Source organism: Nansenia antarctica (genome assembly GCF_963989245.1).
Source record: "Nansenia antarctica genome assembly, chromosome: 4".
NCBI lineage: Eukaryota > Metazoa > Chordata > Actinopteri > Argentiniformes > Microstomatidae > Nansenia > Nansenia antarctica.
The window spans coordinates 10,866,612-10,893,956 of NC_137689.1; the positions used below are offsets into that span (position 1 = coordinate 10,866,612).

A 27,345-nucleotide genomic window follows, 5' to 3' on the forward strand; every position below is an offset into this window, starting at 1 on the left:
TAAGAAAGACATACCTTAAGATTTTAACCTTACAATCGAGAGAAAGAGGTCCAATGTCCTCATATAACATTACAAGTACATTGTTTTAGGTATGAAATTATAAACTTTTGTAAAGCACCGGTCACAACAACATATCTACATCTTAGGCACCCAGTACTATTCGTAGCTGAAAGCGATCCTATCAAAATGTACGTATGTTGCACCTCATACACTACTTTAAATGCAATACAATCATTGACGTTTTTCGTTTTCATCTGAACCATCTCACATTGTGAACAGTGATATGCCAGTGATAAGACCTGTCATACACAAACCTCTATCAAAGCTATTTTCTCTTGTTCAAACGTGTGTTAACTCAATACATACTCAGTTGATGACTCATTTTCAGTGGTTGCAAACAGCTCTGTGGTCGGTGACGCTCAGTAGTTGTAGAGGCGCAGGCTGGGCTGTTTGAAGTGACCGTAGCGTCTCTCGGAAGGGGAGAAACGTACTCTGGCGAGGTTCTGCCTCTGGAAAGCACTCCTGGTCAGCCTCTTACGCTCTGTGTGGTCCCTTGTCCGTTGCACGGCGAGCAGGTGGACATTGCTTGGAAGGGGGATGCCCCATGCTGCCAGCCTCCAGGATAAATGTTGTTTGACTGGCACAGGCCTGCAGGAGGATAGCAGAGACACACTTGTCTATTTGGATGAGATTGGCAGTCACTAGTTCTCTACCCACTGCCTGCCTGAAAATGGTGACCGCTAATAACTGTATGTGTAGAAAGAAACAGAAGGGAGAGAATTGCTGCGGGGATATACTGGGGTAGTCTTGGTAGATTGAAGGTGCTCTTCGGTAAATTGGTTAATTGGTCATCATCAAAGTAAGGAGGACCAAGGGTCTCTTCGTAAATTTAAAATGGCTTTAACACAACAAACACTAAAACTCTGATGCATTTTGGCCCAGCCTTAGTCGGGGAGTATAATTACACAGTGAGACATATCTTCCTTTAACAAACCACGCTCCAATAAACCCTGATTAAAAAGGGGGAGTGGCAAAAAATAAAAACAATCTTGACTGGGTTATATGGTGGAGACGCTACATCGATTGATGTCTATCTGGTCTGGTCTGGCTCAGAATATTAGGTGATTTCCTTTCATCAATACCTTTCATCAATACGCATTCCCCCTAAGATCAAACTAACTCTTGAGAACAGGAACAATCCCATACAATTTTGGGATCTTGATATCAGTAAAAACGATGAAGGTTTTTTTGCACACATCCATCTTCAAGAAGTGTACTGATGGGAATACTATTTTGAGGCCAGAGAGTTTCCATCCCAGGCTTAAGAAAGAACATTCCTTTTGGCCAATTCCAAAGACTCGACAGAATTTGCAACCAAGAAACAGACTACAGAGTATAGAATAGAGAATCACTTCTTGTGTCAGGTTACAGCAGTCCGAGTTACGTGGGGACAAGGGCCTGATGACTTGATGGAGCTGACCTGTTGCAGAGTGAAGCCCCCCGGGATGCCCCAGTGAGAGTGTACTTTGTTACTAAATATCGCATTGAAGCAGAGTACATTAGAATAATTGGTGGAGTATGCAGAGTGACCCACTACTATGCAAAGCCTATGTAGAACCACCAGTCATAAGCTTTATGAGATGTCCTACCTTAAATGTCAAACTAGTCCACAGCTACCATCCTGATGACTCGCAAATGACATGGCTAGACCATAAACCAAGGGGCACTTTCAAATACAGCCAGTGCAACCATTGGAGAAATATTGCACAGAAAAAGGATTTTGTTGACATAGCCTCTAACGCAGTAAGTCAAGCATTTAATTAACTGTAAAACCACTAATGCCATTTGCAGATTGGAATGTCCACAGTGCAACATGTTCTTTATTGGAGGGACAAAGAGGCTGAGCATAAATATGCCATACGTGTAGGTAATGAGGACCACTCTATGGCAGGAGGACAATAAAAGTCTTTACAACAAAGCAATCCTACCTCCATACAAGCTATGGGTGTTGATCATAGTCCAGCCACTATTAAAAAAGGTGACCATCTTTAGACAGCTAAACAGCTTTCCTGGAGGGTTATAGTTTGATTAAACTGTGGTAACTTTGCTGCCATCTACTGTGCATTTTCTGACTGTGCAATTATACTCCCCAATGAAGGCCATGCCGAAACATGTTTTTATAGTGTTTGTAGTATTAAACATGCCAGAATAAATAAAGCCATTTTAAATGTATGAAGAGTGCATTGGTCCTCCTTTTTTAGTGAACTGTGTATGTGTGTTGGGTAAAAAAAAATGCAGTAAATGGTAGAGTATCCCTTATCTTTGGAATTCATTCACAATGTTAGATTAAACGTATGGTCCCCGCACTCCGAGCTCACACAACTGTAGGACCTGCGTCCTCTGTATTGCTAACACACGTGACACTCATGGAAATATCAGATGGAAACCAGCTACAGGACGTTACTGAAAGCTAGCAATTCAATGGTGTGGATATTTCAACTTGTTTACCATCTTAACCTGGTGTTACACTTGCCTTAGTGATAGTCTGAAGTTATCTACTCATTCTCCAGTACACAGTTGGAAGTCAATGCCCTTTAGCACTTTATGGTTTAGTGACCATATCTACTGATGAGATGGACCCCTGGGTTGATGAAAACTGACCTGAGGGAGTCTTCCTCATCTTCATCTGAGCCTTGGTCATCTTCGTCGCTCATTTGACCTCTCATCTCGTACACAGACATACTGGGGTGCTCGATCAACAGGTTCTCCAGGCAGTGCACCTTAGGGGGGTCCAGGCAGTGGTTCTCTGTAAACGTTGTTATACATTTACAAAACTGATACAAAGCTCACGCTATGTGAGAGTCCATTATAGCCTCAATTCAATCTAGCCTACTATCTACAAAAGCTCCAGATAATAATACCAGTCCATACCAGTTTAAGGTTAATTGGGATTCCTACAAACTGAATTGTCAGCTTACCTTGAATGTCAATGATGACCCATCCTCCCTCTTCAAACTCAATGAGTTCCTCATAGGTGACATCCTTGGGGCTGGTTAAGTCTTCATCTGGGATTCCAATCAGATGGGCAAATATCTTTGCGATCATTGTGGAGATGTTCTGGCTCCCTCTGGATCAGTCTGCACAGAAGGGGAGTGTGATGTCAGCCCCTGAGGGACGCCATTGAAATGACATTTTGGAACTGTCTCACTCAGACGAAGGTTGCATTTCATGTTGTCTACATTGCTGGTGGGCCACACATATCAGCGAATTGTTATATCATATCGATGTGGTCTCTGAGATGTCGAACACTTATCCAGGCCTTGAGATCTAATACATTTGCAGGGCGACTGCAATGTGGGGGACCTGGAAGGTAACCTTTTTTCTACCAATCTGTCATCTTTTGACTACAAAGGTATAGTTTAATAACTACATTAACAGAAAATATAACTAAGGTGACTCCTCATATCACATCAGTCCAGAGTTATTGGCCCTGCTAGCACATTGGAACAACACGCCCCCTGCTGGCCGGAAGACATAGCATCCCTTCTGACAAGCTCATTTTAAGCCTAAATCCGAATGCACAACCTAAATTAATATGATACATTTGAATGAGCTGATTGCTGAGTGAATGGACTGAATAGGTTACACTTTTAAGGACAGAACATGTGGAAAAAGCTTTTTCTCCGTTTCTGGAGTCTTATAGCACTGATATAGATTATGTAGGCTTATGAAATGTCAACAATTACATCAAACAATTTGTTATAGAAAAACTGAACATGGACATGCTTTGTTATGCCTCTCAAAGATAAACTATGTAATAGCTGGGATATCATATTTTAGACAAGTGGGGAAAAACAATATCCTTCGAGAACATGGGCTTTTTCCAGACATCCCAGTGTTTGTCGTTCTGGTCACAAGTCTGCCTGCAGCACACGTTGCTCAACAAACAGAATCCTCGTCAGTATATCATCAATCATAACAGTAGGCCTATATCGTGACGTTAGAATTATAAGGTTCTATCTCCATTTTTGTCGAAATTTAGTTTTTTTTTTACATAATCTGATCCATTAGGTGTTTATTAATGCCTGTGTGGTGTTATTCTTAAAATGTTGACATTTTTGAGTTAGTAATTCATAAAATACAAAGGTTCCATCTCACAAAACATAATGGAATGTAAAAACGTTGACGCTCAATATCTCTGAACTACCCTAAACGGAGATAGAACCTTATCATTCTAAGCTCACGATATGCTAATCATGAAATAAAAAAAAACTCAAAATATATAGTGTAACTATAGATCTGTTCATTCTTCACATGCGAAGAATGAATAAACTGCATTAAATCTGCCAAATCGACAGCCGACACTATGAGAGAGAGCCTATATTACTGGTGTGACATTTGGGTGTAGCCGTCTGAAAACATGAAAACTCCAGACAACGCAAGATCAATAGACACAATAGTCAGGGCATATTATTTGGCCAATATTGGAATAAATTCCTTATCAAGACATTTCTTCACCAATGTTTTTGTAAAGTTGTCTACTAACATATAAATAATAATATAAACATAAAAAAGAATAATAGATCACAGACACGAATTGCTCGTTAAATGTAAGATATGACAAGGCTATTATAGCCCTAGGCTATTATTTTCTTACTTGTCAAGGTAGATGGTAAAAAATCAGGAAATACAACGGTGGTAGTCGTCGGACAGAAGGAAACTATGTAACTGTTTTGAGATTGTTTTGATTCTCTCTGACTTGTTTATGAACACAGAAGATCCTCCCCCCTTATGTTGGTAACCAAACCCATCTCGAAGGCAGGGTTGCCAGATTGGACGGGTCAACCCGCCGAATGGGCTACTTTTGACAACACTGGGCCGGAAAAAAAAATGCATTTGGGTGGTTGGGCTAGAAGATAAATAGCATTTAGGCGGCATCAAAATGTCTGAAAGTGTCTGAAAGTTACAAAATGCGTGAAGTTAAAACACACACCCTAGTACATACCTGTCAACCCTCCCGTTTTTCCCGGGATTCTCCCGTATTTTACCTTTATTTCCCGCTGTGCTCCCGTTTAAATATTTTCCCATAAATCTCCCGTATTTTTAACCTATAATATAATATAATTTAACACTTAATAGTTGGACGTTGTCGCATGCGCACAATCGTTATATCCATGTCGGAGTTTACTTGTTTCCTCTCGTTTCTTGGGCTGCGTTCGTAATTTTGCTCTGAGAGCACCGGAACGCACACTAGGTGTAACGTCATAAAGGGACCACGTAATTTGATTGGACAAGAGGCTTTCCATGAGTGGTGATCAGATTTCCAGAGCGTGTTTACGAACGCAGCCTCGGTTATCTCCGTTTTGAAATTATCGCTGGTAGCATTGCGCCGCTCTTTTCCCATTGACATCATGGTGTCAAGTAATGTATAAATAAATGTGCTGAATTGATATGCCCTTTTTGTGTTTTCATGTATATATATGCAGGGATGCTCAAAGTATTTTACTTTCAACCAGGTATCTGATTCTGATCACCTGTAGTCACTTACTTAATCATAGGAACTAGTTAACCCAATTCTTGTTGCACTGAAGCAGGTGGTTGATTGACTGTGTCCCCTTGTCTAAATGTAAGGGGTATCCTATGGTTGTCTGTGTCTGACCCCCGTGTACAGTCTTAGTGCTGAAGCTCGTCCACTGTGCAAAGGTAATTATTGACAAGCAAAACAACAAAACAAGTAGAAGAGCTCATAACTCCTATTTTAGAGACTCTACACTGGCTTCCTGCTAGGTTCAGAATAGATTTCAAGATCCTTCTGCTTGTTAAAGCTCTCACTGGCACAGCACCAGAATATCTGAGAGACCTTTTGCTAGCATATCAGCCCAATAGAGCTCTCAGGTCTTCTGACGCTGGTTTTCTCTGTGTACCACATGTACAAAAGAAGAGATTTGGTGAGGCTGCATTCTCATTTTATGCACCCAGATTGTGGAATGCACTGCCAGTTTACATTAGGGATGCAACCTCAGCAAATATGTTCAAGTCAAGACTAAAAACCCATCTTTTTAATATTGCCTTTAAATGACTAACTAATTAAATTATTATTATATAATGATTGGAGCACTTTGAGCTGCAACGTTTGCAGGAAAAGCAATATACAAATAAAAAGTTATTATTATTATTATTATTATTATATGACTCAAGGAAGTTGAGAGAGGGAGGGCACGATAGCGCTACTGGTAAACACCTCACACACACACACACACACACGCAAACACACACGCAAACACACACACACAGAGAGGGGGTCAACATCATGGTTAAGAGAGAGAAAGCGAGGGAAACATTATCGAAAAAAACTACTCAAGGAAGTTGAGAGTTTCGTCTGACTCAAGGAAGAGATTCAGAAATGTGTAAAATGTCTAGTATGCACAGCACAGGACTTCCTCATTCTGGGAGGGCATGGGAGCACTACTGGAAAACACCACACACACACACACACACACACACACACACACACACACAAACACACGGTCAACATCAGGGTCAATGAGTTGTCCCACACACAACTTGACCTCTGGCCTGTGTCTGACCCCCGTGTACACTCAGACACACACTCAGACACACACTCAGACACACACTCAGACTCACATTCAGACACACACTCAGACACACATTCAGACACACACTCAGACATTTACATTTACATTTTTGGCATTTAGCAGACGCCTTATTCCAAAGCGACTTACAATCAATACATTTAAATGCTATATATAAGCATGTGAATCATCAGTCCACCATTCTACTAGGGCCTAGTAGCTACATACAATGTGCAGGTGTTTATTTTTTATTTTACAAACATCATTGGCAACAGACATACAGTTTAGGGGCAGGAGATGGGCACCTGCCCAATAGCAATTTGCGTTTTTCTGACAATAATAGGTTTTGGGCTGTTTTTTTGGTGGATTGAGCGGTTTTTAGACTGTGGTTAGGCTGGAAATTGTCAATCCCATCTGGCAACCCTGGGAGTCACTCGCCTACGTAGGCCTAGGGGGGAACGTGTGTTCTCAATGTTTTTGGCCGAGCTGTGTCATAAGATCAAGTGCCCTTCTTGGAACTGACCTATTATATAACACTTTGATTTGATTCATAGCATTTTTCCTATAAGCCAACATCACCGTGTACGCATTAACATCGATAGATTGTTTTGCAACAACAACGTTTGCAACAAAAACAATGTTACTTAGAATACTTACTATCAATGTCATGAACATTCAGCTTTGAACTCAGCCTACAATTAAACTGTGCATCCGAAACGTAAAATGATTATGTTGTAAATAGTCGGCCTGCTGTGGGGAGAAGTAGGCCTACATTGAATATGAATATGATTATTATTATTTTTTGGGGGGTGGTTATCAATATCAGGAAGTAGCGACTAGTCACAACTCGCCATGCCACCGTTCAGCGCGGTCATACATGCAATAATAACATTTCAGAAACACACATCATCCTCACCAAGGATCCACGGTAAGGGACTCGTCTCAAGGTTTATACTATAAGCTTTATTGATGATTTGCCACTGATCTGCTGTAGCCTATGATGTGGATGTTTTGTAAAGGTATCGCAATGCAAGAGAAGGGAACGAAAGTAAAGTCGATGACAGTCCACAGCACATGGCAGAACAATAATGCAAAGAGAAACAAGCGTGTCTATTAAGATATGAAGAAGCATACCTATACATACTACTGTCTAAAAGACGGACGAGTAAAACGTCATTTAGCGAGTTATTTTTTAGTGGGATTCTCTCTCTGATATTCAGAGAAGGCTATCCAATATCCCCAAGTAGTCTGCCCTAAACGTGGTGGATAATGTGGATTTTTTTTTTTTTGAAAAAGATATCTTTCATGTTGCTGTAGGTTATTTTTGAGTAGTAAATGTCAAGCTGCTAGGTTCAAAGTGACTAAACGTGAACCAGGTCCATTCCATTTTCGTTGCCTCTCAGCAGTTGTAGTACTAGTTATATTCCAGTAGATGGCAGGATATACTTGACTGTATCTCTTCGTGACGTTAGAATTATAAGGTTCTATCTCCATTTTTGTCAAAATTTAGTTTTTTACATAATCTGATCCATTAGGTGTTTATTAATGCCTGTGTGGTGTTGTTTTTAAAATGTTGAAATTTTTGAGTTAGTAATTCATAAAATACAAAGGTTCCATCTCACAAAACATAATGGAATGTAAAAACTTTGACACTCAATATCTCTGAACTACCCTAGACGGAGATAGAACCTTCTCATTCTAAGCTCACGTCTTGGTGTAGAATAGTGGCATTCAATCTCACTGTTTTTGTGACTGCTCTGTTGACTGATGTCTGGTCTCTCTTATCACACTAGGGAGGACATCTGTAATGCCACAATGATTTCACGTATAGACGATGTCATGCGACTATGCTGCAATCTATCAACAAATCAACAAATAAAAGTTGCAGTGAAGCATTCTGCGACAGGAGCGGTATTGGCAGGCGGGACTGCGTTTTTAGGGGGGCTTCTTGGTGGTCCCCCAGGACTTGCTGTTGGTAAGGATCATAGCAACACAAATCAGGACATGCTTTACCATACTTTAAACACAGTGCGACACCATACCTTTTCTTTCATATTATGTGCATTTAATGCAGCTACACGATTCATTATAGGCTGTGTAGTAGTAGTAGTAGTAGTAGTAGTAGTAGTAGTAGTAGTAGTAGTAGTAGTAGTAGTAGTAAAACTGTTTTTCTACTGTATGTTTGGCATGATAGCATAGTCATGAGTTGGCTAAAGCATGTAGATCTTGGACCATGCCTAAAACATAACTCAGACAGAATTAGGAACATAACCCTTGACCTTCTAGATAGAACATAGGTCTCAAAATCTCACCACTAAAGCATTCTAATAGTAATAATACACTGCTAAGTGTACATAATTGTAGAATACACTGTAGACATGTATTCATTTTTTAAAGGTTATTTTTTGGAGTGTGGCAGTCCCACTCTCATTCTTTTCAGTTGTTTTTATTTATTGGATAGAGATAGTAGAGAAAGACAGAGGTTATGTCAGCAGGGCATGGGCCGGATTCGAGACATGTTCCATGCCGACATGGTTGGGCATATGTGTGACTGTGAACTGTAGGCCATGGTACTAGACCACTGACCCCAGGCCACAGGGCATACATAGTATTCACGTGTGTTGTTACTCCTCTCTGTTACAGGTGGCGCAGTGGGTGGCCTGCTGGGATGCTGGATGACCAGTGGACAGTTCAAACCTCTCCCTCAGATCATCATGGAGCTGCCTCCCCAGCAGCAGCAGCTACTCTATACTGACATCATGGCCGTTCTGGGCTGTCTGAACTGGACAGACCTGGCCCAGCTGACCGCCCTGGTCATGGGCAATGCCACTCTCCAGCAGCAGGTCGCTGCCGCCCTGCTCAATTACATCACCAAGGAGCTGAGAGCAGAGGTGCGTTATGGGGATTGATGTCCAGAGTAAAGACGATCAATTAAGGATCTCCTAAGAACTCACCTATATGCTGCCACGGACAATAGTGACTTTTGTACTTTTGTTCATCATGAAGAGTTGACGAGCACTGACATCTGACAAGTCAGTCACAACTGACATCTGACACATGAAACGTAAGCTTATTTTTGAGAGGCTGAAAAAATTTAACTTATTTTATAGGTTAACTTGCAGAGGCCTTACAACTTTAATAAATTGTGGATAGTGTCAGACCAGAAAGTCATCTAACACCACCAATTCTATCTGCATAAATGTACAAATGTAATATTGTTCAACTATTCAATTAACTGTTCAATTTAAACCATGCATTTTGTCTGTAGACTATCAATTTATCAGATGACACTTTATCAGATCAAACACTGCACTCAGTGATTATATTATACAGTATAGTCCCCCTTTGAAACAGGCCTTGATATTCTCTGCTGCTAATGTAGAATGTAACCATAATCATTGTGAAAGTAATTTGTGTATTTGACACAATGGCTGGTATATACATTTTTATATACATATACTGTGATATACATGGTATATACATTGTTATGCTGTGTCATGCTCTGAAAGGGTTGTGAAAATTATGAAAAATTTAATAAAATTTGTATCCAACATTATTCCCATGATACACAGGCCCTGGTGCTCTCTGTTGACTGTGTGTATATATATATATATATATATATATATATATATATATATAATAAATATATATAAATAACGTTTATTTGTATAGCGCTTTAATGAGAAACCGGGACTATTGTGGAGGGCCGGACCAGTAGGCTGAACTTAATTCTGCTCAATATTACTTTTATCGCTTTATAAAAAGCAGTAAATGATATGGTTTTGACTAGCTGCTACTGGTAAGAATACATGTTACAATAAGGCTATGAAAATGTAGAGTAGGTCAAATATAGAGGAGCAAGAGGACTCATTTAAACACAGGGAAGTAAATGCAGATTTAGTTTTGACCTTTTGCAACATCAGTTTGAAACTTTTTTGAGACTTTTATTCTGAAACCTTTTTCCCCCAGACTTTTATTCTGAAACTTTTTTTTTCAGACTTTTATTCTGAAACTTTTCTTTTCGAACTTTTATTCTGAAACTTTTCTTTTCGGACTTTTATTCTGAAACTTTTTTTTCTGACTTTTATTCTGAAACTATTTAAATGCTGTTAGCGAATTTTGTTCAGAGGATGCAAAGTTATAATGTAGCGTAGGCTATGGAGATGTTGTAGCTGATCCCAAAGTCTGTTCAAACCCAGGCAGCGAGACCAGCAGGAAAACATAGTACTTCTGAGAAATGATTTGATCCTCTTAAGTGTACTGAAACACCTCTCTGACTCTGCCGATGTCATAGAGGTTGTGATGGCTATTTATTCAATTTCAATGTCTCCGAAAAAGTGTTCTGAAAGTGTTCTCAGTAATCATCCTCAAAAGTGACATTGCAGATGTTAAACCCACAAACTCCACACTACTGTACATCACCATCAGCTCCCCTTTCAGTTTCTCTTTGCAGATCATCGGGAAATGTTCACTTGCACTTAGCTACACTTGCTGTTAGCCAGCCCTTTCGTTGAAACCATGAACACAACATTTACGGTTTTGTCGTTTGACCTTTTGTGTTATTTGAACACCGTTTGGACGATGTGCCCCCGTCTCTTCAATTCCAATTGTTCCTACATTAACGAAAATGGATGAGAAAGTAAATAATCCACCTCGTTTAGCATGCTAATACCCGCAATTGCCGCTTCACTTCACTACTCTTCTCCCCCCTACAGTCGGCCTGCTCTCACTGTACTGCTAGTGTACTGCTACGCCCTGTCATTGGTCAAAAGGCAGCCTGGGCTGAATTAATTTAGCCCAAATGTTTGGGAGCGGCGCCAACACACCTGTCAATCATGATGTGATAACAATGATTGGAAGATGATGCTAGGAGTTTGGGCTGTAAAAAATCTGCCCATTTAGATATATCCTGAGTTTTTTGTGACTATTCGGTGCTGTTTCTGCTCTACGTTGTATTAATATTTTAATATTTCTTTAATTTAATAACTTTCTCATATTTATTGTAAAAGATAGGGGGGGCTTAGCCCTGCTAGCCCATTGATACCAGCCGTCCCTGATGTTAATATACCAGTCGTTTATGTTTTACTTTTTGTATTGAAACTGTAGCCTCCAACAAAGTGTTCTGACTGATTTGCTTTGTTCTACTGACCATGCCATTATATTACTGTGATGTCTGAGGGTAGCAAGGGACTAAAGAATATTCCATATTGGTAAAGTTAGAGAATAGTGTGGTTGAATTCAAAGAGACCCCAGGAGACCAGAGTTATCAGATGCAATACAGGTCTTTATCGATTACAAAGTCCCGGAGTTGGTCTGCAGAGCAACTGAACTTCATACAATCCTTCATAGTGTTAAATACATTTTCATAGTAGGTCTGGTTTGTCACAGAGCCTAAACTCATTGATTGGTTATCTTCAGGTGCCTCCTACCTCCTGTTCTATACTATTGACCAAATAGAAGGCAACAAGGTGGCACAAGTAATTTTCCATGACGTGAACCACACCTGTATAATTGTTTGATACAATCTGGATATCAACCTACGTGACCGTTGACATTTTTTTGTGCTGAGAAGAAATGTATGAACAGACATGGGGGTTTTCCACCACAATAGCTTAGCATAGTATCTATGTCTATACTAGACAAACAAAGTGTCTATACTGTTAAACAAAGTTCTCAGAGATTGCATAGTACGTCAGAGGGAATGACGTCATGACGTGTCGGCAGTTCTATTGAATAACCACAAGATGACGATGACCTGCCCTGTTTCCCCCGAAACCATTTGATGGGTTTTACCAACTGTCTGAGACACAGTATTACATGAAATCAAATATCTTCCTCTGCTACAGTGAAAATGCATGTTCAAAAGTGTGTTTTGTACATGGGCATGCATGGTTTAAGGCTGTCAAGCCAGCGTTAATGTGTCGTTATGTGGGTTGAAACAACTGATTGATTACTTCCTCTGTAAGCAGAGTGTGCTGCTTTTTTAGAGACCAATATGTCAACTACCCCCTACATGGGGGGGGGGGGGGGGCTGGGAAACAGGTCCTATTCAGCCAGGAACAACCCCAAGCCCCTACTCCCTATAGACAGTTGCAGATGTGAAATGATTAAATACTGTATAACACAAAATGAGACAATTGTTAATGCATTTTGAACTGAGCAGACTGTCATATCATTCATTATTCATTATCTGAATTGATGTAACTGGGACCCAAGTCCCACACTGTAACCAAAGTGAGTGTAATGTTGCTGTTCATGTGCTCTTAAGTTTTTACTATATCATAAAGTCATAAACTTCAAATGTCAGTGAAACATCTTATGAAATTGATACAATTCCATTCTCTCAAACTTCACACATGTGTGTGCCATGTGCATTTACAGAGGTCCTCGAAACAATAACATCTCTCAACATTTCCTTGTTCCTTATAGGTCAACATTGGCACCCAGGATGGAAAAACCAGGTTATGATGAGGTTATGATGTCACTAGTTTCTGAAACATTGTTGTGGAAGATCCCAAGGATTATGAGTTACTGACAAAGCAGTTCAACAGCTTTTTGCTTGGTGGAAGATTTGGCATCAGTACAAGATTTGCTAGCTTACTCGCTAGTCCAAATATCATCACACAATTCAATGATATGTTGACAGTTATTTTCTGAATTTACATAACCAGAGTAATTATGTTTCAAATTAAGTGTTAATGATAGATGATGTTGACTATGAGTGCAATGGAATTGTTGTTCAAAAGTGAAGTTAGACAAGAACCTTCTCTTGGATGATTTACTGGATATACCCGGTATTACCTGTATGTTACTGATTTACTGTGTGTGTGTGTGTGTGTGTGTGTGTGTGTGTGTCTAAAATACAGGCAAACAAATCCAACTATGAATCATGAACATGAGCAAAACACATGTTATGTTTTTCAATGAAACTGTTTGTGATTGGACAAGAGGCATTCCATCCATCAGATTTCCAGAGCAAATTTACAAACTCAGCCAGTGACAGCTATTATGATGCAATAGGCCTATTATGATGTCATCAATAATTAAAAAGAACATCATAGCTGTTGCATTCTAAAAAACAGGTCATTTCAGAGCATCGCCTCTTGAGAACTATCGCCTCTTGCTTTTACAGTATAGAAAGTTGACTTTATGAGAAGACTCACATAACGTGATCAGATGAATCAAACCCAAAGTGACCCAAATGCCCCCCAAGGGCATGAAGGTCTGAAGGAAGACAATGAGAACAAGGGAAAGAAGAAAACAAATGCATTTTTTGCATTTTTGAAGCTGGCTGCCCTCCTCACTTGCTGTGGAGGATGTTTTGGAAAGAGAAAGGAAAGACGACACTCCGACTCGACTGATATGCCTAACGCAAATGATAACCACAGCAGACCTACCTCTGGACGAAACCACAGCAGACCTACCTCTGGACCAAACCACAGCAGACCTACCTCTGAACCAAACCACAGCAGACCTACCTCTGGACCAAACCACAGCAGACCTACCTCTGGACCAAACCACAGCAGACCTACCTCTGGACCAAACCACAGCAGACCTACCTCTGGACCAAACCACAGCAGACCTACCTCTGGACGAAAGACAAAAGGTCACTCACCAGACCCAAGAGACCCTGGCAACAAGCAAATGACAACTGGTAAAGACAAAGAAAGCAAGGGCAGTGGTCAAGTCATACCTGAAAGGTCTAAAGGCAGCCGACCTTCTTCAGCTCAACAGACTCTGGAAAAAGGCTGTGAGCTGACCACAACACAAGACCCTACCCTGCATCCACCTACTACGACTCAAAGCTCTTGCACAAGCTCACGTTCGCGGACCTCCCTGAGAAGCATTAAAGGCCATCAGGATGCTACAGTGGACTGGCAGCTGCCAGGTGTCCCCTCCTCATCTCTGTCAGAGGAGGAGAAAGGGAGGAGACCAGTGAGCGGAAGATCAGCGAGCAGCTCTGACCGTGAGCAGGAGACTAAAGAGGAAAAGAGCACACCAGACAACAATGGATCTGGCAAGGATGATGACTGCAGACATGACAGCGCTACCTGCATACAAGACCCTACCCTGCATCCACCTACGACTCAAAGCTTGTGTAGCTCACATTCGCGGACCTCCCTGAGAAGCATTGAAGACCATCAGGATGCTACAGTGGACTGGCAGCTGCCAGGTGTCCCTACCTCATCTCTGTCAGAGGAGGAGAAAGGGAGGAGACCAGTGAGCAGAACATCAGCGAGCAGCTCTGACCGTGAGCAGGAGACTAAAGAGGAAAAGAGCACACCAGACAACAATGGATCTGGCAAGGATGATGACTGCAGACATGACAGCCCTACCAGCATATACGGACTGAACGCAACCACTGGTGACCACAGCTGTTCCAGAGGAGTGACACCAGAGTGTCAGCAGTTCATTACCGAGATCCTGGAAACCACTAAGGAGGAGATGTTGAAGGAAGACGAAGACGAAGATAACCTTCTTTATGATTGAGAATGTGTTGATCTCTCATACCTCAAATGTCATAACCATTAAATATATTCATGCATTCATCTTCAAAGTATTTTTTGTGTTCATTTGAATGTCGGGTGGGAAATGCGACATGAACTAGGTCAAAACGCGCGACTATCATGCACAAATCAGCCTAATGTTGGATAGATAACTTGACATTAAATATGTCTACCATCTTTTTAATATTGCCTTTAAATGACTAAATAAGTAAATTATGATTATATAATGATTGAAGCACTTTGAGCTGCAATATCACTTCCATAACAATGGTCCCATACCAGGAAGGTGCTTGTTATCGAAATGGACGTTACTTAAGTCCGTAGTCTTGTTTAGACCATGTGTTTGTGTGTTTATGAGATGCCGGCTGCAATCGCTCTCCGGATTTCCTCCAGACAGATGTTTATGTTTATTAGCAAAGGTCTCTTCAAAGATAAAAATCAGGTTGTAGGTTACAAGTTTCGGGTGGGTTTGCTTAATCTACACATTTCATTTTCAGCCCATCCGCTTTTGAATGAAGCTTACTACATTTTATTTCATATCCAGAGATCAATCAATTTTCAAAACAACAGCTTTTGGTGATACTGTACACTCTTATATATTAAAAAAAAAATACATATGTGGCTCGTCTCTGTGGGAGACGTCTTTTGGTTCCCTGTAGAATGTTCTCTGTGGTTCTTCAAAGGGTTCTCCTCCAGGGTCACACTGAATAACCCTCTTTTTCAAGGAGTGAACAGTATGATCACGCAATAATATGCACTTTCATCAAACCTTGACTTGCCCTTTTTGCATTTAACTATGACAGTTTTAAAGTTACCTACATTTAGAGAAAACCACAATAGATGTCTTACTGTAATTTAATGGAGACAAGCCAAGGGCCTTGACTTCCTGAAAGAGAGTTATGAATTGAATTATTTGTGCATTCTCCACACAGTTATTATCTCTGAGTTAAAATGCAGTCAATTCAATTGAGGAAGGCAGATGTTCAATCTAGCTGGCAGTGCAAATTACTGTGTGTGTGTGTGTGTGTGTGTGTGTGTGTGTGTGTGTGTGTGTGTGTGTGTGTGTGTGTGTGTGTGTGTGTGTGTGTGTGTGTGTGTGTGTGTGTGTGTGTGCTGACGTAAATGTATTGTTGTCTCTTGGCTGACTCTACCGAGTGTACCGTAGGTGTTAGCATGGCTCTTCAGTCAAATGAGTGCTGATATATTAGATGTTTGTGTATGCATGTGCTCTTTAAATAGAAGGGTGAGGGCATGTCCCCTATGTGTTTACTGCTCCCACTGAGTCTCTCCATTTGGTTCCACTTAGCAGAAGCTGTCGACTGTACAACCAGTACACCAGCCGTAATCTGTGTGTGTGTGTGTGTGTGTTGATGTGATTTTGTGACAAAAAAGCACACAAAGCACAGTTATCATTGCATTGCCATTTATTATTATTATTATTATTATTACATGGAAAATGGGTACAGCTAATTGTAGGACATACTCCCATCATTTATAAAACAAATTAATAAGCAACGGAAGATACAACATAACGTGCAATAGGCCTTTTAGGAAAACAAAGACTGTTTAATTGTGCATAAGTACAATGTCCCTACACCACAGGTTTGCCATCATCAAAAGTCTAAGGTTTTAAAAATAGACCAGGAAATATCATCATGAAGGCTTACTGTAGGCCTATATCATTCAATCAATCAACATTTATTTTTATAGCACAAGTCATGCATTGAATGCAACTCCAAGTTCTGAACATAAAAACAATATTAAATAACAAGAGGTAGAATGAAATAGATAAAATAAATATAACACAATAAAACTAAAGTAGAAGATAAGATAGGAGACAGTAAAAGTTCATGTTGACATAGACACTAGATAAAAGCCAGGTGTGTTTTAAGTTTTCTTTTAAAGATATCCACTCTCTCAGCCACCCTATATCTACATTTGCAGTCTATTGCCATAAACATATTTCAATCTGCAACTGTTTACCTTTATACAACATCATGTTGCGCAACATTATTAGGAATACTAATGTAGTGGATACTCTTGATTTGACATTGTTCTGAAGAATGAAACCCTTCTTGTTTCAGTCAGTATTTTCCCTGCCCTAACATAGCTCTATCGATCCAGTGATATTGGGTTTTCCGTGGGCAGGGTTTAAGTAGACATATGGCGACCAAGAGCATATCTGAGAGTTGGCCCACTGGCTGGGTGCATGTTCCTCATCCTGCTCATCACTCTCTGCATCAGACACCTCGTACTCAGGCAGAGAAAGCTCGTCCTCATCTGAAGAGTTCTTCCGGACGCTATCCCCCGGGTGTGTCTGGAACCGTCCCTGCTTCTCCTGGAGACTGAGGTGGCACAGCCTGCAGACCCGGACGGGCTTGCTGGATATGTGGCAGATGACCGCTCGCTTCTTGGAGCAGGCGTTGCAGACCACGAAGCCGCAGTGACGGCAGTGGTGGCGTCGGTGGGCCACCCCGAACTTGTCTGAACAGCGCATGCAGATAGCGGACGCCCGGTCAGGGATCCAGGTGGAGGCAAAGGTGCTCCCTGGCTGGCAGCCCACGTGGTGAAGCTGCTTGGACCTGCAGTCTTCGATGTGCTCCATCCAGGCCCGCTTCTCCTCAGGGGAGGCGGCGGAAACATAGAAGGACTTGCGGGGAGTGCGGATCAGCCACTGGTTCTTCATACTGAGCCCGTCCTCTAGGTCTTCCAACTGGATGTCCTTTAAGGGGATGATCTGCTGGTTCTTGTGCCAGCGTCCGTGGAGGATGATGCTGCCATACACCAGGACATCGTTGAACAAGAAGAAGACTTTCAGCTGAGGGCGGTGTCGGGACAGTTTCCACAGTCGCCCCTCGCCCACCAGGACGCGGCCCAGTTTACCCAGGGACTTTCCAGCTGGGCCAAAGGAGTTCTCCACTGCTTGGATCCGCTCTCTGTTCTCATGGGTGAGAGCTAGCTGGTCAACCATGGTGAGCTGGAATAAGACACAGCAAAACAATATATAAACAAAAGGTTCACAATGAGTAAATGATACCAAACGTTAAAGTGGTTCAATGCTATGTCCAAGATGCCAGTGCCTTCACTCTAGTTGAAACTCATGAACAGTTAGAAATCTGTTATTCTTACCGTAAATGTTATACTCTGGCACTCTTAGTGATTTATTTAAGCAGTCTATGTCTCTCTCTCTGCATTAAGTGTCTTCGAGTCCGTCTGGCCACGGTGCAGTGCAGTTGGTTTTGGCAGTGTAAGTGTTTTGAAATCAAGACGGATGCCACAGCACTCTTTTTAAAGACACACTTATGCAAGGGGAGTTCCTAACAGGGTGATTATTTACTGATAAACTTGCTGTGCAAGAAAAGGGGGGGGGGGAGAGAGTGGGAAAACCCATGTCAAACCAGATCCTAAGTGGCAGTTAGAATCACAAAATCAGATAAAGAGTGGCTTTCTTCCAACTAACTGTAATTCGCCAAACTAAACTAGGGCTACAATACATTTTAATTATTCTATTATTTTGAAGAGGAATTAAAAATGTATACTAGCTGGGTAAACAATGGGGTAATGTTGATGGATTGTGACAACATGGTTACATCTTACATACAACCTTAGACTTAACCTTAAAGAAAGCACTGGTGAGCTCAGCAATCTCAAACAGGCTGGCAGGCCAAGGAAGACTTGTGGACTGAAGAATGTTCACCATAATTGAGAAAACCCCCCAAAACAACTGACAGTAGCAGCAGAATGTATTCTGAAGTGCACAGAAACATCCTGTTAGCTCAAGTACATGGCACATCATCACACAATAAGACAATGACCCAAACATACTGCGATAGCAACTAGGGAGTTTGTCAGGGCCAAAAAGCTGAAAGTTCTCAAGTCAACCTACCCGATTTGAATCCAACTGAACATGCATTCATTTCCTGATGATAAGATTGTAGGCTACTATAAGTTGCTTTGGATAAAAGTGTCAGCTAAATGGCATATATCTGCATTTAATTTTGCTCTCACAACTATTCCACAATAAAAGTACTCAGGTATGTGAGAGCACCCTGAAATCATGCTGGTGGAGACAGTATGTATTGTAGTTTAAAGTTTAAACCACCATATGTAGTTTAAGCCACCATATGTGTCAGTGTTATAAGTAAGATTGTAGTGTGTTTTACTGTTGTCCATTGTATGTGTGTATTGGCTGTTTATCTTTTCAGCACCACATTTCATACTTGTTAGCATGTTTTTGAATAACCATTAAAATGAGAGCCTACCCTTCTATAGAACATCTCAATTCACTAGAATAATTGTGTTGTTTGTTCAAACATGAATATAGCTATGAATATAGCAGAACTACAGTAGCTAAAGCAAATGGCAGTGATGGATTTTCAGTTTGGTGACAACATACCGGTAATAACACAGGCAGTCATAGGCAATGTATGATGTAACACCACAGTAAAAAAAAAAAAAAAAAAACTTTCAAAAATAAACTTTTTGTTGTGGGTTGAGCGGGAAACAAAATGCAGTCGAACAGGAAAAGTGGTAAACATTTTGAGATTTTGCAACGTCTCAATTGTTATTGTCTGTACCATGTCAAAATACACATTACAGGAACTGAGATATATGTAACATAATGGATATTGCAATACAAATTAAACAGTGGAAATGTAACTATCCACTTTGTTGTCAATCTAAATGTACATTTTAACCATTTAGCTGGACAAAGGCTAGATGCTTTTATCCAAAGCGACTTACACTCAAAGGCACACTAGTGGTGGTGTTCTCAGGGGGATTTGAACTCATGGCCTTCACCTTCAACCCATCACCAATCCAACTTACTATCCACTAGCCACCACTACCCCCAAAGCATTTCATCTTATGTGCAGACTTCAGATTGAAACTTTAAAGGAACCATATGCAGGAATGTGCCCTCTTTTCACTGCAATGGTAATTCAGAATAGTGTCTCCTTCTCTCTCCCTCCCTCCCATTGCTCAATGGAAACTCCAACTGAAACAATGAATCGTTCAATCATTATCTGAGCACATTGAGTTGCTTTGAGTTGCATTTCATGTACAAAAAGTATCTATTTTTATTATTATATATTTATAAAAAAAAAAGAAGATAAACAATGTACAATATCATAGACTGCAACATATTGTTGATCCATTTTGAACCAGAGTTATGTAAGTAGATGATACAAGTTTGACTTGAAATTTGATCACCAAGTCCAACAGGATGGATGTTTTGTGTCCTTGAACATCGAGCTCTCCACAGTAAAACACATTTCCCCAATCAGCTATGCGGCTATGCATCTTGTAGGCACATATGGCAGTGTACACTTTGTGAATTGCTTTATAATAGACATGCTTTTCATGCACTTTAAATGTCATACAAAGTCACTGTGTTGAGAAGAGACATGTCAATTAACTTTGAAGCTACCATTCCATCTAAATAGGGAGGATAGCTTGAGGCCAGACAAGTTTATAACAGTAAAGGGTCAGATAAATATGGTCATAGGTCAACTTAAGGGTTTGGTGCCCCTGCAGCCATTAAGTAGTAAATAAAGGCCTATATGGAAGCAGGGCTTTAGTGATTCTGATTCTGGTGTATTTGACTACTATTGCTCTGTTCAACATGTTTTGCGTTAACTATGTAGTTAACTATTGACACAACCTCTTTGTCTGTGAGGGTGAAGTCATACACAGGTGTCTAGCATTACTTAGAGAAGTGTTTTACTCCTTGTTATGTTATCTCGTTGAACCCAGAGGTTGTGGTCCACAGAGCCTAGCACAGACAGGCTGAAGAAGTAGTTCATTATTTGTCAAGAACTCACCTCTGCATGCCCTGCAAGAAATTGATGTGGACAGCTCACTGTTGATTTCAAATCCAAAACATGTTACGGTGTTCTGATATTGAACAGATTTTGAGCTGATTTTGATTCCTCCCATTAGAGAATACCAATCAGTGCAATGTTAAATCTGATGTAGAACAAGGTATAACTATGAATGCACAGCAGAATTGTACTTTGAGAAATGGCTGATCCAGAACGCTCTCCCAGGCACCCGTCTTATCTGCTGCTTTTGTGCCTGTCTCGTTAATAAAAAGCATCATCTTGTACTCTGAAGATCCACTGTTTATTGATCATTTTGTCCTTCAACAGCAACAGCTTCGATATCAGCCCCCTTGTGGGCATAAGTAGAATTGCTCATACATCCTATGCATCATACATGTTTACACATGCATCACTCAAAATAAATAATGACCAAGTTAAATTCTTTTAGCCTGCAATTCTCTTACAAATTCTCTCTTGCAAATTTACATGAAAGTGTAACATAAAAAAGAAAAGATAACACAAAAAACGTCTTTATAAACTCCCTACGTTTTAATACAGCAATGTTTGGACCACTATGTCTCCTCACTAACTTGTATTTCTCGCAGGTTTTGACTTTACACAAAAATACCTGTTTTTACCTGGAAATAATAATAATCCAAAAAATAAAACATGTCCAAGAGTAGGCTACGATAGATTCCAGGAGTGGTCGTTCACCTCTCCACTCCATCTGTCAGTCTAAGGCACTCTTTGTTGCCCCTGTCCAGTTTCAAGTCCTCACTTGTCATCCTCATACGTGCAGAAAAGCTACCCCATTATCTCCATCAAAGGTCTATGGTTCCTTTGACTTTAAACTTCTTCGCTGAGCGTTCACTGGAGTGGAGTTCAAACTTGCTGCCGTAGATGTGGGAGACAAAGCCATTGATTTCCACAGCAAACACGCTGTTTCGCTTGGGTATGACTGCAGAGGAAGGATGGAAGTAAAGAGAATGGCAGAATGGCAGTTGAGAATAGTTAAATATTGACTACAGTCAATGCCTATCTAAGCAAGGTGCTGTATTGTGTGTGTCTTACTAACCTTTCAGTTTGTCGTCTTTGGTGATGATTTTGAAACTATGTTTCATCTCCTGCACAAGGATTCCTGTGGTGCCGACGTATGAGGGGCATTTTGACCGGTGCACTGTGTAAGAACAACAAAACACTGTTGACCATTGAGCATGAAGACATCATCTTAAATCTATGGCCCTACCATCAATTATGCCACAAGCGGGAAGATTTAGGTCCTGAAGAGGCATACGTATTTAAGCTTTGGCAAGACCACCAACTCCTGCACAAGAGTGAACGTATTTACAAGCTTCCACTTTCTCTCACCTGTAATAATAGCACCATGAAAATCCGCCTTCAAAAGGCGTTGCTGGATGGTTTGTGGATTGCTGCAACATACATGGAACGTTATTGACATCGAACACAGACAAAAGGTCAATGAATTTAAATGTGAATTTTATAATCTAGTTCACAAACTCACGTACCTCTCTGGTTTCAATCCATTGCACAGATCTATGATGTATTGTTTCCACAGGTTATGTAAGGGCTTGAAAAGACTATACCTAACCAAAAGAATAACACGTATTATCAGTTATACCCACAAGCTATGGAATAAGAAAGAGGCAGACAACATTTTGGGAGTGTATTAAGGATTACATGCCATAGCACAGTAGGTATTTAGAGACATAGATGTGCACTAAAGGAAAATGACTGTTGCATACCTTTGATGCTCTGGATTCAGCTGAAAGACCTTCATCTCCCTCCTCTGCTTAGCATTGAGACCCATGGCTTTCTTTCTTTTCTTCTTCTCCCTCTTCTTTTTGGCATACTTCAGAACCACTGCCTTCCGTAGCATGAAGCCATCAATGGCCTCTTGGTCCATGCGGCGTAAGCTTTTCGCCAGGAAAGCAGACGTGAATATCTCTGCCTGATTCTTGCCCAGAGACTGCATAAAACATCAGAACCGACAGATTTCATCAGGAAACACGTCTGCGTGAATAAGCTTAAGCTAATCATAATGTGTTAAGTACCACAGCTGTGTCTGCACAGCTGATGGCATAAAACAACATGTAAGCTCACTGCATGCAGGCCTTATATCAAGATATGACATAATCGGGCCGGTTTCGCAGACAAGGCTTAAGCCTAATCCTTGACTAAAAAGCATCTTCAATGGAGATTTGACATTTGGGGCCGGTTTCACAGACAAGGCTTAAGCCTAGTCCTGGACTAAATCACACTTTCAATGTAAAATCTCCATTGAAGATGCTTTTTAGTCCAGGATTAGGTTTAAGCCCTGTCTGTGAAACTGGCCCCATTGAAGTATGATTTAGCCTAGTCCAGGACTAGGCTTACGCCTTGGCGTCTGTGAAACCGACCTATAATGTAGGTCCATTGTAGCAAACATATAGGCCTAGGTTCATACATGATGCCATTCGACTGGTTAATGAGCATCAGTCAGTTGTGTCACGTGGACTGTTACTAGCTGTGGCTGCGTTCGTAAAGCCATTCGCTAGAATACGTCAACACCCAGGATGCTCACCTCAATGCCCAGGATTTCCCCCTGATCAGGAGGCACTCTGGCCCGCACTATGTCCTCCAGTTCTAGGGAAGATAGACGAATACAAGTGTTAAATACAGTCTAACTGTCTAGATGACAACATGAATATTAGAGCTAGCCCTGGTAAGGTTATCCTTCATGTGAGCTAGGCTGTGTATGTATGTCTAGATTAGATACACACTCTTGCCATGTTTCTTGGCTAGATGATCCGGCCATGATGGATACTGACTCGATGAATGGATTCATAGTTACAACTGACGTCATGATTCATGGTGTATACAGTCGCGTGACCTGCTGCTGTGTAGCTCGCTCAGTGTATCCGCGGTGTCTTGAAAAGTATTACAAGTTGATAAATCAATTTTGGGAACATCAAGACCCCTAATAAGCATTAAAAATTCTTAGCACGATTTTATGAGGTCTTGAATTTTGTAGGTGTTTTTCTGAATTAGACTCTGTCCAAAGAGTTTGAGTCCTAAAAACGTTTAGTAAAAGTTCGTGAATGTATTAGTTTTATTAAAAAACAAAGATGAACCGGAAATTGTGTTGTATGATAGTGGTCTAGTCTGTTGCAAACTCAAACTGTTAAGTTAAATTCGTCACTGATGTAAACGGTTACAGCTCCAAGTGGCGGTGAGGTCTGGAAAAATATTATTCTTTAAAAAGTCTTAGAAAGGTCTTGAAATTAACCTCCAGATTCCTGTTTATACCCTGTAGCTAGCTAGGCTAATTGTCTTATCTTGCTACCTAGCAACGTCGCATTAGCCAACAGAGCTAGCAGGATAGCTACACAGTAACATAACATAACGAAACACATGATGGAATATAATATAATTGATTCCCAGGTAACATCATTTAGAAATAATGTGTCTAAATATGGAATACTCACGCTCCTCGTTCGGACGCATTTTGGAAGCCATTGCATGTGCAACAACACCGGGTGCGTTCATAAATTCGCTCTGAGAGCGCCGGAGCGCACACTGGGTTCAACGTCATAAAGGGACCAATTAATATGATTGGACAAGAGGCATCCCCATGAGTGCTGGTCAGATATCCAGAGAGAATTTACGAACGCAGCCACAGCTAGAGTAGTAGAGTATTCTACGTGAAAACAGAGATGATCAATAATTTATTCTAGATAATAATCTAGATTATGTTTTATATTTTGTATTTTATTTATTTTGGTGGAACTCAGTTTGACACTTAGCTCGGGTGTATGGGAATGAAGATTTCATCAAAAATAAAAGCGCCCACGTTAAAGTTGTAAGGAACCACAAATTATACCTACTACTGTATATATGGGAATAAACATTTAATCCTCTCAATGTATTTGTGTGCTTTTAAGGATTGTATTTATTGTAATATCCTAATTACCCTGATGAAAGACTGCTGCACTGCAGTCTTGGTCACATTTTTACTACTCAACAACACTTCTAGAATATGTAGGTAGAAAGTAAGTTTCAAACATGAAGGTTGTCATCCAGAGTGTTTTTGGTCCTTTACTGTGGCACAACAGTTCAAAGTGCCACCTCTAGACTGCGTAGGGAACACATAATGGACTGTACACAACATATCTTCCAAGGCTAATCATGTATTTTTACTGCCACTCCATTCAGCAAAACTCAATATTTTAGAAAGCCTTTTAGGAAGAGCAAAATTAAAGTCCCTGGGGAGTTACAACTTGAAGGTGGACAGAGTGGGAACATAAATGGACTGACTTATATAGTGCCTTATTCCAAATCTCTCAAACTTTCAGATCTGCCGACCTTGCCATCATTAGACGCCGGGTCTACCTCCTGCGCCACAGCTGCCCCGGAACATCCCTGAGGTCCCTGGGGAGAGCTTTTCAGAGACAGGGAGCAGTGATACCCAAGACCCTACTGTGCCCCCAGGTTTTGAGCCTTGCTCTGGATGTGGGGACTAATAGGTTGGGCTCGACCAGTGGCGGACTGGCCACCGGGCAAGCCTGGCAAATGCCAGGAGGGCCGCGAGACTCTGGGCCGCTCAGAATGTATTATATATATAAAAAATATATATATATATTTGTAATTTGGTCTCTGGTGATTTTCATTGAAAATAACTTATTTCATCATACCGCGGCCCAAAACATTTTATATCGGCCGGGCCATCCACGCAGTTCTGCGCGTATGCCCAGGGCCCTAAACCAATAGGAGCAGAGCTCCCCTATGGGGCGGAGCTCCACGATATAGAAGGATAGTTATGGAGATAGACTCCAGTTCTATGAGTGGAGCGGAGCCCCATAGGGCTGCTGGCCCACTTCGACTTGTTCAAACCCGGCTGTATTGTATGTTTGGGAGAATGAGGGAACGGAGGACGCCCGTTTTATAGCACCCCAGGGCGGGCGCGGACATCGAACTGGAGTATATCTCCATAACTATCGTAGTCAGCTCTATATCGCCAGTGGACACGCACCTCATGTCATCATTCCGTTTATAACAGCAGTTAACGTTACACTGCTTTCATTTTCAGAATGGGGGAATTTGACGAGAGCGATGCAGTTAATGTGCAACAACTGGATGCAGGGAGCAAGTGTAGTTGGAAGTAGGAATGCACCGAAATTCGCATGTATTGGGCCGAAAATAGCACAAAAAAGTACATTCGGTGTGAAAAGGCTATTGAAAGAGATATTGACTGATGACTGCCTACTGATAATACATATAATTACAGCAAACATGTTGGTAGTTTGCAGGGGCGGACTGGGATCAAAAAACAGCCCTGGCATTTGCGACACAACAGCCCTATTTCCAAACCCAACACGCAACACGGATTGTTAACATATAAAGCTTGAGATAACCAGACTGACTAGAATCCAATGTAGACATTTGGAACACATAACACACACTGACACACACTACAATCACTGATGAATTCAGAGTGCTGACAACAATCCACAGTGACTGACTTAACCTGAACTGTGGCATCTATCTTAGCCAAAAGGACCTTGAGGTCCAGTGAAGCCTAATAGACTCGGTGTAGCTAAGAGAAGCTGCTCTGACACGGAATACAATAACGTTAGCAAAACACCCTCCAGTTACATGAACCATCACATGTATGAGCCTAAACAATACACCAGCCACAGTGCACATTACATTTAGCTTCACCAAAGCAGAAAAAGAGCACTGCACAGCCACAGTGTATAATAATAAATGTGTCTTACCTTAGTTAGTTAGCAGGCTACGAAGTAGTTTGCTTTTCTCGGCAACCCTGTCAATCACGTCATCGGAGTCCAGCTTCATTAGGATTTCTTTTTCAGTTGCCATGAGCATGAAGGCCTCCAAATTGTCCTGTGACAGTCTGCTCCTGAGACGATTCTTAATAAACTTCAATGTGGAAAAGCTTCTTTCACATGCCACTTGTGTGCAGGAGAGTGTCAAAAGAAATTTGTAGGCTAATCCTATTGTGTGGTAGACATGAGTGAACAAATTCAACTGCTGCAGGAGGAAATAGCAGCATAATGCACAGTTCTTGCAGGTTGTGCATCTTTTGCTCACCAGATCAACTTCTTCTTGATCCATCTGATGGTCCTGTTCCTCAGACGTAACAGACTGTCTGATTGTATATTCATTCAGTGGAGACTGTTTCAGAGTGTCCCATTGTGTGGTGAGGTTTGACAACTCAGACTGTAAATTCTCAACAGTTGCATCTTCATCAAATGTAAGTAGGCATTTACTTAAGTCCTGAAGTGCATTTGGAGGTAGTCCATTGGCTTTAATTGTTGGAAAATTACGAGGATCTAGACATGCTAAATCAGCATAAAGTTTCCCATTCTGCAGGAAGCGGCGATGCATACACTCAGAGGCTGTGTC

The 27,345-nt window shown here is 41.1% G+C and overlaps 4 protein-coding genes across 4 annotated transcripts; 1 reads left to right on the forward strand and 3 right to left on the reverse strand.

Annotated features, from left to right (window-relative positions):
* Positions 1–406: 406 nt before the first annotated feature.
* Positions 407–4,759, reverse strand: LOC308155649 (uncharacterized protein). Its single transcript, XM_080529022.1, has 4 exons — positions 4,658–4,759; positions 2,979–3,137; positions 2,662–2,806; positions 407–648 (listed from the first exon to the last, which is right to left on the reverse strand). The coding sequence occupies exons 2-4, from the start codon at positions 3,103–3,105 to the stop codon at positions 420–422; spliced, it is 501 nt and encodes a 166-aa protein (XP_080385148.1). The 5' UTR covers positions 3,106–3,137; positions 4,658–4,759; the 3' UTR covers positions 407–419.
* A 2,694-nt stretch (positions 4,760–7,453) lies between these two features.
* On the forward strand, positions 7,454–10,087 carry LOC308155647 (protein C19orf12 homolog). The gene is made up of 3 exons (XM_080529020.1): positions 7,454–7,521; positions 8,387–8,568; positions 9,237–10,087. The coding sequence occupies exons 2-3, from the start codon at positions 8,409–8,411 to the stop codon at positions 9,500–9,502; spliced, it is 426 nt and encodes a 141-aa protein (XP_080385146.1). The 5' UTR covers positions 7,454–7,521; positions 8,387–8,408; the 3' UTR covers positions 9,503–10,087.
* Positions 10,088–17,201: 7,114 nt separating this feature from the next.
* Positions 17,202–18,071, reverse strand: plekhf1 (pleckstrin homology domain containing, family F (with FYVE domain) member 1; the record flags this gene model as incomplete). The annotated part of the gene is made up of 1 exon (XM_080528123.1): positions 17,202–18,071. One exon carries the CDS (start codon positions 18,069–18,071, stop codon positions 17,202–17,204), a length of 870 nt encoding a protein of 289 aa, XP_080384249.1.
* Positions 18,072–21,270: 3,199 nt separating this feature from the next.
* Positions 21,271–24,463, reverse strand: pop4 (POP4 homolog, ribonuclease P/MRP subunit). The gene is made up of 7 exons (XM_080528199.1): positions 24,408–24,463; positions 23,504–23,565; positions 22,686–22,909; positions 22,449–22,526; positions 22,291–22,352; positions 21,998–22,099; positions 21,271–21,880 (listed from the first exon to the last, which is right to left on the reverse strand). Exons 1-7 carry the CDS (start codon positions 24,436–24,438, stop codon positions 21,744–21,746), a joined length of 696 nt encoding a protein of 231 aa, XP_080384325.1. The 5' UTR covers positions 24,439–24,463; the 3' UTR covers positions 21,271–21,743.
* Between the last annotated feature and the right edge of the window lie 2,882 nt (positions 24,464–27,345).

Coding starts and splice junctions, on each gene's coding strand:
- pop4 (XM_080528199.1), bottom strand. CDS start 24,438: ATGGCTTCCAAAATGCGTCCGAACGAGGAGC. Junction 22,910..23,503: donor GGGAAATCCTGGGCATTGAG/GTGAGCATCCTG, acceptor TGTTTTATGCAG/TCTCTGGGCAAGAATCAGGC. Junction 22,353..22,448: donor AATGGATTGAAACCAGAGAG/GTACGTGAGTTT, acceptor TGTATGTTGCAG/CAATCCACAAACCATCCAGC.
- LOC308155647 (XM_080529020.1), top strand. CDS start 8,409: ATGATTTCACGTATAGACGATGTCATGCGACTATGCTGCAATCTATCA. Junction 8,569..9,236: donor TCCCCCAGGACTTGCTGTTG/GTAAGGATCATA, acceptor TCTCTGTTACAG/GTGGCGCAGTGGGTGGCCTG.
- LOC308155649 (XM_080529022.1), bottom strand. CDS start 3,105: ATGATCGCAAAGATATTTGCCCATCTGATTGGAATCCCAGATGAAGAC. Junction 2,807..2,978: donor GGTCATCATTGACATTCAAG/GTAAGCTGACAA, acceptor CAACGTTTACAG/AGAACCACTGCCTGGACCCC. Junction 649..2,661: donor GATGAGGAAGACTCCCTCAG/GTCAGTTTTCAT, acceptor ATCCTCCTGCAG/GCCTGTGCCAGTCAAACAAC.